Here is a 10,353-nt window from a genome sequence, read left to right as displayed (position 1 = left end):
GGCCAAAATAATTTTTTAAAAAGATCATCAGCAAAATATGTAGGTACAAGGAAATGGCTACAACGAGGTAGCACATAAAATACCTTCAAAATGAGAGGGTACTTGCATATTCTTTGTATTGGTGTTACTAAATATCCTTCCAAGGGAACATCTGTGTTCTTCCGTCCTCCAAGCAGCATGCAGTTCTGGGGTGAAAATAATCATAATTAATTACATTTTTAAAATCTCAGGCAGCAAAACATTTTTCTACCATAAAATGCTGAAAACTAGTGAAAGTATATGTCTTTATATACTTTCTTTCTCTAAGAAAAGCATATTCAGTCACAAACACTCACAGAGAGACAAGGAGAAATACTAGTTGCAGAACTGTTGTGAATCTGTATCTTAAAAATTAATGTACTTATATTTCCCTGAGTATGAAGTCTGAGGAAAAAGAGGTGGAGAAAGAGAGAGAGAGGTGAATGAATGGATGGATGAATGGATGGATAAGTGGTGGATAAACAGATGATTGACACATAAATAGATAGATTGATTTTGCTTATAAAGAAAGGTATATTATGTTGTAGAAGGGCAAGTATCAAGACAGTTAGGTTCTAACTCAGGCTCTGCAACTGACAAGTGATACAACTTGGGCTGATTTCAGAATTCTAGTTTTCCTCTCCATAAATAGGGCAGGTTTTAAGCAAATGATCTCTGAGTCATTTTTTGCTATTACACTGCACCAAAGACGCTGGGCAGCCAGTGTCAGAGAAGGAGGTCAGACAGGATCTCCGCAGAGGCAAGGTGAAAGAAGAAATCTCAAAATCAGGAATCAGAGTGGGGTGATACTGAAGCAGCTTTCTTTGATGATAAAGTGGTGGTCAAGAGAAAACTGACTCTGAAAAATAAAACCTTCACCTTCATAAGCAACGTGCAATGAAACAGACTTGAAACTTGCCCAAACCTTCTTTCTGCAGTGCCTACAACAGACAAATTATTTAATAAATATCTAACAGAGGGAGAAGAGAGCCCCTCAAATATCAAGCTAAGTTAGCAACTTTCATACTACAATTTTCAAAATACTGTTTCAGGTTCATTGAGAGGAGAGGCTGAGTGTTGATCAGGAAAGGATGCAAAAGGAAGACCGACAGTAGTAGAAAAATTTTCTGCTGTTCTGAGCAACTGAATATCAGCCTCAATTTGTGGTCCAAGTCAGCAAAATCACCACTATGAATGTAACTTCACCCAGACCCCACAGATGACATAGCAGCAAACACATGCTCTTACACAAGCATCCTCTTTGGGGGTTTCACTTCCTACTGCAATCGGGTTATCAAAATATTCTTTCAAACTATATTTGGTATTTTCCCCCAGAGGAATCCTATGAAACACAACTATCTACATCTCGTTATATTTCCAGTGATGTTTCCGTTCCAGTATGTTAGCATCCCCGTAAATTACAGCAGCCGTCCCCTCACCTACCTCTGGACTGAAGTGCCCTAAAATCACTCAGGGTTGTCTAGCCCACTTTTATTGCCTTGTGTATTAGTACTGTATAGATTGTGAACTCAATTCATAATCCCACAGGTTGGCTACCACTTTAGACTGGCTTAGGAGAGCTAGCTCCTTACACATACATAAAGAATATGTTTCCTGACCAGGTACAGTGGCTCACGCCTATAATCTCAGCACTTTGGGAGGCTGAGGTAAGAGGATCGCTTGAGCCCAGGAGATCGTAGAAAAATGAAAAGTGCATCAGGAACCAAGAGGAAACATTAAGCTTACCAACATGTGTGTAAATTGGAGTCAGTAAAGAAGAAAACAAAGGGTCAGATAAATATTTCTAAAATAATGGCTAAAAACTTCCCAGATTTGATGAAAAATTAATCTATAGATTCAAAAAGCTCAACTATAAATAAGAAATGTACAACCATCCCCACATCTAAATACATCATTGAACTACTGAAAGAAAAACACAAAGAGAAAATCTAGAGAGCAGCAAAAAAGAGAAAAATGTCCCATCATATAAAGTATAACAACTATACAATTATAGCAGATGCCTTATCATCAGAAACAATGGAAGCCATAAGGTAGTAGAATGACATATTCAAAGCGCTGACTGAGAAAAAAATCTATCAGTCCAAAAGTTCTATGTCCAAGTAAAATTATCCCTCAGAAATGAGGGTAAAATAAAGACATTCGTGGATTTAAACAAAAAAAAAAAAAAAGACTGAGCAAAGTCATTGCTAGTAGAAATGACTTACAAGAAGTACTAAGGGCTGAAAAGTCTAATATCAGAGTCAAATACACAGGAAGAAATAAGAGCACCAGAGATGGTAAATATTTATATAAATATAAAAGACTGCAGAAAAATATAGAAAGCAATAATTGTAACACTGTGTCGTGAAGTTTATAACATATATAATATATATGGCAATAATAGCACAATAGAAGAGAGATGAAATGGAATATTTTCCATTTCTACTCAGGGAATATTATAGCCAAATTTCCCCTATATTTAACTGGAATTAGGTCAGTATTAACCTAACATGGATTTGATATGTTAAGATGCATATTGTAGTTCCTAGAGCAATCACCAAAAAAACTCCTAATAATACAGTTTAAAAATTGAGAGGAATCAAAATGGTACACAAAAAATGCTTGATTGACACAAAAGTAGGTGGTAAAAGAGGAACAAAGAAACAAACAAAAAAGACACCTAGGAAAAAATAATAAAATGGCACATGTAAATACCATCATATTGATAATTACATTAAAAACAAACAAACTGAGGACCCCAGAGACTGTCAGACTGGATAAAAAGCAGACCCAACAATATGCCATCTGCCAGAGACATTTTAAAGATCCTAAATGGCTTGTAAGTAAAATAACAGAAAACGATATAACATATAAAGATAGTAAGAGAGCTATCACAGTTATATTATTATTAGGAAAAATAGACTTTAACAGAAGAAATATCACAGGGACAAAGAAGACCTCATGATGATAAATAGAAATATGAATATAACAATTATGAATGTGTGCATATCTAACAGAGTCCCAAACTACAGCAAACAAAAATGGACAGAGTTAAAGGGTAAAATAGATAATTTAATTATACATGGAGATTTCAATATCTCATTGTCAATAATTGGATCATTAAACAATATGAATAATATGAATAGTAATTCATAGCATTGTCAATGCATATAATTCATAGCATTGTCAATATATATGAATATTATTATTCACATCATATAATATGAACTAGAAATATAATAAAGGTTATCCAACATAAGAAAGAGCATCTACCAAAAAAATCAATAGCAAGCATCATACTTAATGCAGAATGACTAAATGTTTTCCTACTGAGATTAGAAATATGGCAGGGGTACCTGCTCTTACCACTTTTATTCAACACTATACTGAAGGTTCCAGCCAGTGCAATAAGGCAAGAAAAAAAAATAATTCATCCACAATGGAAAGGAAAGAGTAAAATCATCTTTAGTATCAGATAATTGATCCTATATGCAAAATACCCTAAACAAGCTACAAAAGAACTACTTAACAAATACATAAATTTAAATCACAGGACACAAGATCAATAAACAAAAGTCAATTAAATTTCTATATATTAGCAATGAACAATTTTAAAATGACATTAAGATAATTTCAATCACAATAGCATCAAAAGGGGAAAAATGAAGGGAAAAAAAGTAAGTACAAGACCTGAATACAGATTTCTCACATATGACAACAAAAGCATGGTCGTAACAGAAAAAAAAATGTAATAAATTAGACTTCATCAAAATTTAAAACTCCTGATTTTAAAAAGATGATATTTTAAAAGCGAACAGACAACACTGGAGGAAATATTTGCATATCATATATCTGACATAGGACTTAGCTCTGAAATAACAAACATTTATAGCTCAATATAAAACAAACATCCCAATTTTTAAATGGGTAAAAGATTTGAATAAACATTTCACTAAACAAGACATGAAGAGTTAATAAGCACATGAAAGCATGCTTAATGTAATTAGTCACTGGCAAAATACAAATTTAAACCACCATGAGATAGCACTACACACCCACTAGCACGGCTATAATCAGAAAAACTGAAAATGCCAAGTGTTGGCAAAGATATAGAGAAACTGGAATCCTCATGCATTGCCAGTAAATACGGCACAGTCACAATGACAAATAGTTTGGCAGTTTCTTAATTAGTTAAACATGAGCTTATCATACAACACAGACATCAATTCTACTTTTAATGTCACCCAAAAGAATAAAAACATTGTGTCCATTCAAATACCTGAACATAAATGCTCATAACAGCATTATTTATAGGAGCCCAAACTGGATCCAGACCCAATTTTCATTAACTGGCAAACAGATAAACAAAATACAGCATATCCATACAATAGAACAGTATTTTGTAATTAAAATGAATGAAAATGGATACATTCTATAGCAAGAATGAACTTTGAAAACATTTTAGTAAGTGAAAGAAGTCAGGCACAAAAGATTGCATTGTATGATTCCACTTATATAAAATCTCCAGAAAAGGCAATCTATAGGGATGAAAACAAATCAGTGTGTGCCTGGTGCTAATGGTGGGAACAGAGATAGGCTGGAAAGGGACATGGAGGTCTTTCCGAGGTGACAACAATGATCTAAACCTGAATTTGGGGGATGGCTGTACAACTCCACACTCTGCTCAATATCACTGAATCGCACAATTATACTCTGCTCTTCACTAGCGATTAGTTTGCCCATGACAGTCAAAATACGCATTTATTTGTGCTAAGCTAAAGAAATTAAACACATATTTTTGTTGTTTTTATGAAAACAAAATAAGAAATGTATGTAGGAGAAAGGTTAAATTTTACACTTATTTTCTACCATATCCACGATTTGCTTCCTTCCTGTTACTGCCCTACTTACAGCTCTCTCAGCAGAAGTAAAGGACGCCCTACGGAACTGGGGCTATAAAGCAGTGATGAACTCTGGCAGAAGCCTCTCTCACTAGGAACCTGTGGGGTCTCACAGATAATTCATTATCAACCACGAGGGGGCATTAGTGGTACTTCCCCAAACACAAGCTGATCCCAGCTTTCACTTTTATTTTTATCAAAGGACTCTTGCTTCCTCACCTGGGGATGCTAACAGAGATATCCCACAGATTTTTACACCATATTGATGCTATTCCTTGGTTCTCACTGGACCTAATAACACATATCAACATACAGTAACACATAAATATACACTTACCAAAAGAAATGTCCGGATTGTTCTTATTTTGTTGAGTTCCAGAAGTAATTTTTGTGCTTTCTCATGGTTACTACAATATTCATCATAGATACGAAACTTGTCTTTCTGTGAATTCATGTAAAAATAAATTAGTCATTTGATCCAGCATTCTACAATTTTAACCTATGTGATATGCATAAAGAAGCTTCAGAGTGCTTACTACGTTTTAAGAGCTATACTGCATGTATACAGCTATATATAAATTTTATTTATTTTCCCTGGCCCATGAAGAATAGCCTAAAAAGGGAGATAGACATATATCAGTTATACTCTATCGTGAGGAATTCAAGTGGACAAATGAACCAAAGGGTGGCAAAGCACAGAAAAGAGAGGGCTGAGCTTTGTCATGAGGATTCAGTTACAGCTTAAAAAGAGGAAGAAATTACATACATATTCTTGCTGTTATTTATGAAAACTGAATAAGGACTATATGCAGAAGAAAGGTCAATCAATCTGAGCAAGGTCCAGGTATATAAATCCATGATTCCTAGGCAGGGAGAGGGAAGAAAGTCATTTAGGTGAAGGCAAAAGCAAGTGCCAGATCATATAGAAATAGAGAAACACAGGACCCTGTGGTTCATATACACCAGTCTAGACAGTTGTGCTTAAGAGAGTAACAACCTGAAGAATATCTAGCAATAAGCAACTAAGAGAATGACAGACCCTGAAGACACCACGTCTGAGAGGTTGTTTCAGAGAGTCATATTTGTAGGTATAGAAAAGTCAGGAAATCATGAACACTTTCAAACAGCGTTATGTTGTAAAGGACTGACAGTCCTATGTAGCTCCAAATATAAAACTAGGACCTTTAGGTGGATGTTGCAAGGGCAGTGATGGGCAGATTTTGGATCATCATGGAGATTTTCTAACAGAGCTGTCACTAAAGTAGGAACAAAATAAACAGCCTTCATAGATAAATAGGAGATATTCTTTTAAAATAAGAGGATTTGTACCATCATGATCTCTAAGCTCCCTTCTATTTGTAGGATTTTCTCAAAGTGCCTTATCATCAAAAGAGTACCAATAAAAGGAAGACACAAAAAATGTATTGATCAAATATTAGAACAAAAGCGTGCCCACTGAAATTTTAAAGGCACGCATTTAGAGACATTAAGTGCTACTTTCTCTAACCAGCAGAAAATGTATTGAATCACTTATCTCAAGAAATGATACGAGCCAGAAAAATAAAATAAACTTCAGAAATAGTTTAGCTAAATTCAGGGATGACAGATTCATAAAGTGTTACTAAGGAAATGGATGTCAGGGGTGCAAGATTCCCAGGCACAGCCCCGGACTGAGATAGCAACTACTCCAGCTGGCAGAAGATTCTGATTCTTTTGATTCTTTCGTGAAAGAAAGCAGGCTTAAGTGAGTGGACACAAACACCCGTGGCTTCCAGCTGTGCCCAAGAAAAACACAGCTTGATCTTCCTATACCCCATGAGCCTCTCCTTTTAATATAATTATTGTTATGACATATTTTTTGATTATAAAAAGAAGATAGAGCTTGCTCACTACCTAAAGACAGATTTTGAAACTACTATCAAAACCTTTCTAAAAGACTAGATGGAAAATTAAAAACACACAAAATTTGATTTCTATGACTAAATACTCTTACACATTTTTAAACAAAACATTAATTGTCTAGCATTTTGATAAATACATGGATTTATACTGGTATTCTCAAAATTAGCATCAACGCAATGGTATAAATATCAGCACTCTCTCTCTTTTTTTTTTTTTTTTTGGTGTGAATGCCCTTTAATTTTGAAAACAATTTTCACTACACAGGTGTCTTTTTATTTTGCAAATTAATTGCATAAATAATTTCAGGCATTACATATAAAGAGATGAAAATGATCATATAGGCACAGGATGTATAATTTGAAACAACTGAATGCCGGCTGGTTATTGCGTCTGCACTGCTCAGTACAATCTTCTGAGAAACCATCCTTGGGGAAAATTCCTGCTACTGGGTTTATTCAACTCCAGGTTTGTCACAAGTTGATTAACAAGGGAACATTCTGACTAATAAAAGGCTCATCATGCCATTATAGGAGTGAGGATTTTCTGCCTCAAAAGAAAAATGCTCTATGTTTGAGAGAAACATAAAAATTCATTCATTATGAACAGCCTGAATATTCATTAGAATTCAAAGCTACAGAGGATGCGAAGAACTAACTTGTCGGGGAAAAGAAAAGGCTGTTTATTCTTCAGTAAAATGGATGATGTGAGGCACTCTCCCCTTTTCTGGCTCTAAGTGGAAGATTTCATTGGCCTTAAAAGACCCCAAACTTTTGGTGTCAGATTTTACTTCTAATACTGAATGCACATATACCACTATGCCAAGAGCTAAATCTTAAAATCTAGGGGAAAAGAACTTTAAAAATAAACAGAAATTTATCCTACAAAGTGAAGAAAGCAGGTTCCCACTTCTTGTTGAGCATTAGGTTCGGGGTGTAAGCATTCTTCCACGACTTTTAAGAATTCTTTATGTACTGCAAGGATGTCTTCAATGTTTGAGAACAACATCTGTAAATACACAAATGTGTAAGTAAGCTCAGTAGTGAAGCAATTTTTTTAAGTCTATGATAGCATAGTATTCTGTCTCCAACCCGAAAACTGCACATCCATGCCTTCCTCCCACCTTGCCAGCAGAGCCTCAATTTTGTCTGGACATCCCCTCCACGCCACTGACACAACTCTGGGAACCATGAGCCCATGGCTGGCTCTCAAGGCAAGGCCTCAGTTGCCCAATCCAAGCCAGGTATCCCACTCCCTTCTCAAGGCTGGGCTGTAGGGAAACCAGCAGAGTTGCCAGCAGGCTTTTCTGGGAAAGGCATCTACGCTACTAAGAAGGGCACACCAGAATGGACAGTCCTCTTTACCCTCTGGAAGGTGCCACATGTAGAAGTAAAACCTGGGACAGCTTGCAGAGTCATTCTGCAGCCACAGGAAGAGCCAGCTTGAGCACAAAGCTGATAACCTGGGTGGCAGTGATTAGCTGGAGAGGATATAGCAACCTTGCTGGCCTCTCTGGGTCACAGGTGCTAAACCTTCTCTGTCTGGAGTCCCTGATATGTAAGCCAAAGTGTCTTCAATTCAATTTGAGTAAGAGGTTTCTCCAGCTTACAATCAAAAGCAAGCTAACTAAAATATTCTCCTGGGAGGAAAAGTTAAAAGTTAGGCATTTTACTCATGGGGAAATAGAGTCAGAAGAACCTTTAAAAATCCTTAGAATGTTCTGTATTTCCAGCAAAATAAAACAGTAAGTTAGCATCATAAATATCAGGAATAGTACATAAAAATTTAAATGAATAATCATTATAGTATAATTAATTTTCATTCACCATCTTTTTTTTTTTTTCAAAACTGTTCACAATTTTCCTTCCTTGCAGTTTAAAAGAAACGATTATACATCTGTTTCTGAATTAAGGATATTATGTGGAGTGAACCATTGAAATCTTTTGTTCTTCAGTGATCACAGAGACTGGAAGTCATGTTTGCCCACACCCTGCCTTCCTGAGCCACCTCTAACAATCCTCTTATATGGCTCAGTTCCCTCCTTCTCAAAGACATTGAGGTTCTTAGCCTCCTATTTATTTATTTATTTAGAGACAGAGTCTCGCTCTTGTTGCCCAGGCTGGAATGCAATGGCACAATCTCAGCTCATCACCACCTCCGCCTCCTGGGTTCAAGCGATTCTCCTGCCTCAACCTCCAGAGTAGCTAGGATGACAGGCATGCGCCACCACGGCTGGCTAATTTTGTATTTTTAGTAGAGACAGGGTTTCTCCATGTTGGTCAGGCTGGTTTTGAACTCCTGACCTCGTGTGATCCTCCCACCTTGGCCTCCCGAAGTGCTGGGATTACAGGTGTAAGCCACCACACCTGGCCACCTCCAATTTATTTTTCTTCCTCTGTTCAAATGTTCCCAAGGCCTTGGTAAAAAATAAACAAACAAACAAAAAAAACTCTATGACTTTTCTGTCCTCCTCTTAATCTCCCATCTCTTTTCCTAAGCCCTGTTTCTCTTTTTAAAATTATTACCAATACAACTGACGGGCACAGCAACTTGTAGTGGAACTGTCGATCAACTGAAGGGCTGTGAAGTACCGTGAAGTACCATGGCACCAGCAAAATTTATATGTAGGAAACTCATGCTCAGGTTGAGGGCCAATTGTACCTCCTCACCTTCACTGTTTCTTCTGTCACATTTTTGTCAACTTTTGATGCTGCACACTGGTTCATTCGGTGTAAGAATGCCTGCATGAAACAAGAAGACATTATGAAGTTAACATTAGGTTAATAAAATGACTGGGTGTTGAGCAGAATTAAACTAATTTTTTTACAACAAACCAAAGTGTACAAATCAATTTGTTGAGTATAATTGTTTTGTTGTAACACAGAAACCCTTGTGCATTGCTGCTCCTATCTGGGAATTACACTTCCTTTACAATGTTGGGATAGGGCCAGAAATCATCAAGTATGTGTAAATTAAATTTATCCAAAGTTGTGAAGTAAGCATTTAGAGTCAGATATTTCCTAAACTTCTAAGACTTGCAAAGCACAAGAAGACCAAAATTTAATGGAAAATGGCATTTCTAATAAAACAACAAAAGGGCCAGAGATTCTGAAGTGATCCTCTTTGAAATTAGAGATAGATAAATAGATAGAAGATAGGTAGGTAGGTTGAGGGACTGATTGATAAAATAGATGATTGATAGATTGATAGATAGATAGATAGATAGATAGATAGATAGATAGATAGATAGATAGATAGATAGACAGACAGACAGATAGATAGATAGACAGACAGACAGATAGATAGATAGATGATAGATAGATAGATAGATAGATAGATAGATAGATAGATAGATAGATAGATAGATAGATAGATAGATAGACAGACAGACAGACATCCCTGCCATGTTTCCCAGGAAGACACTTCAAGAAGGAATGAAAGAATTTCCTTTCCCCTCTATCGCCCACCCGCAGCCTTTTAAGAAGCCAGAATTTAAATTTCTGGTTTCAGGTCCGAGCTCTCCATACCTCTATGG

The 10,353-nt window shown here is 36.2% G+C and overlaps 1 protein-coding gene across 2 annotated transcripts in view; it reads right to left on the bottom strand.

Annotated features, from left to right (window-relative positions):
* Positions 1 to 9,554, bottom strand: part of PREX2 (phosphatidylinositol-3,4,5-trisphosphate-dependent Rac exchange factor 2) — a 93,760-nt gene extending 84,206 nt beyond the window's left edge. Inside the window, exons 1-4 of one of the 2 annotated variants that reach the window (XM_011976493.1) lie at positions 9,488 to 9,554; positions 7,704 to 7,826; positions 5,257 to 5,361; positions 84 to 185 (exon numbers count right to left, since the gene is read on the bottom strand). In XM_011976493.1, the coding sequence (XP_011831883.1) occupies positions 84 to 185; positions 5,257 to 5,361; positions 7,704 to 7,826; positions 9,488 to 9,544 (387 nt within the window). In that variant the 5' untranslated portion in view covers positions 9,545 to 9,554. Of the gene's footprint in view, positions 1 to 83; positions 186 to 5,256; positions 5,362 to 7,703; positions 7,827 to 9,487 lie in introns of those variants that run through there. The other variant, XM_011976494.1, reaches the window with a different exon arrangement.
* Between the last annotated feature and the right edge of the window lie 799 nt (positions 9,555 to 10,353).

The sequence above is a fragment of the Mandrillus leucophaeus genome, unplaced genomic scaffold, assembly GCF_000951045.1.
Source record: "Mandrillus leucophaeus isolate KB7577 unplaced genomic scaffold, Mleu.le_1.0 Scaffold167, whole genome shotgun sequence".
Lineage (NCBI taxonomy): Eukaryota > Metazoa > Chordata > Mammalia > Primates > Cercopithecidae > Mandrillus > Mandrillus leucophaeus.
This window is presented reverse-complemented; position numbering and strand designations above follow the sequence as displayed.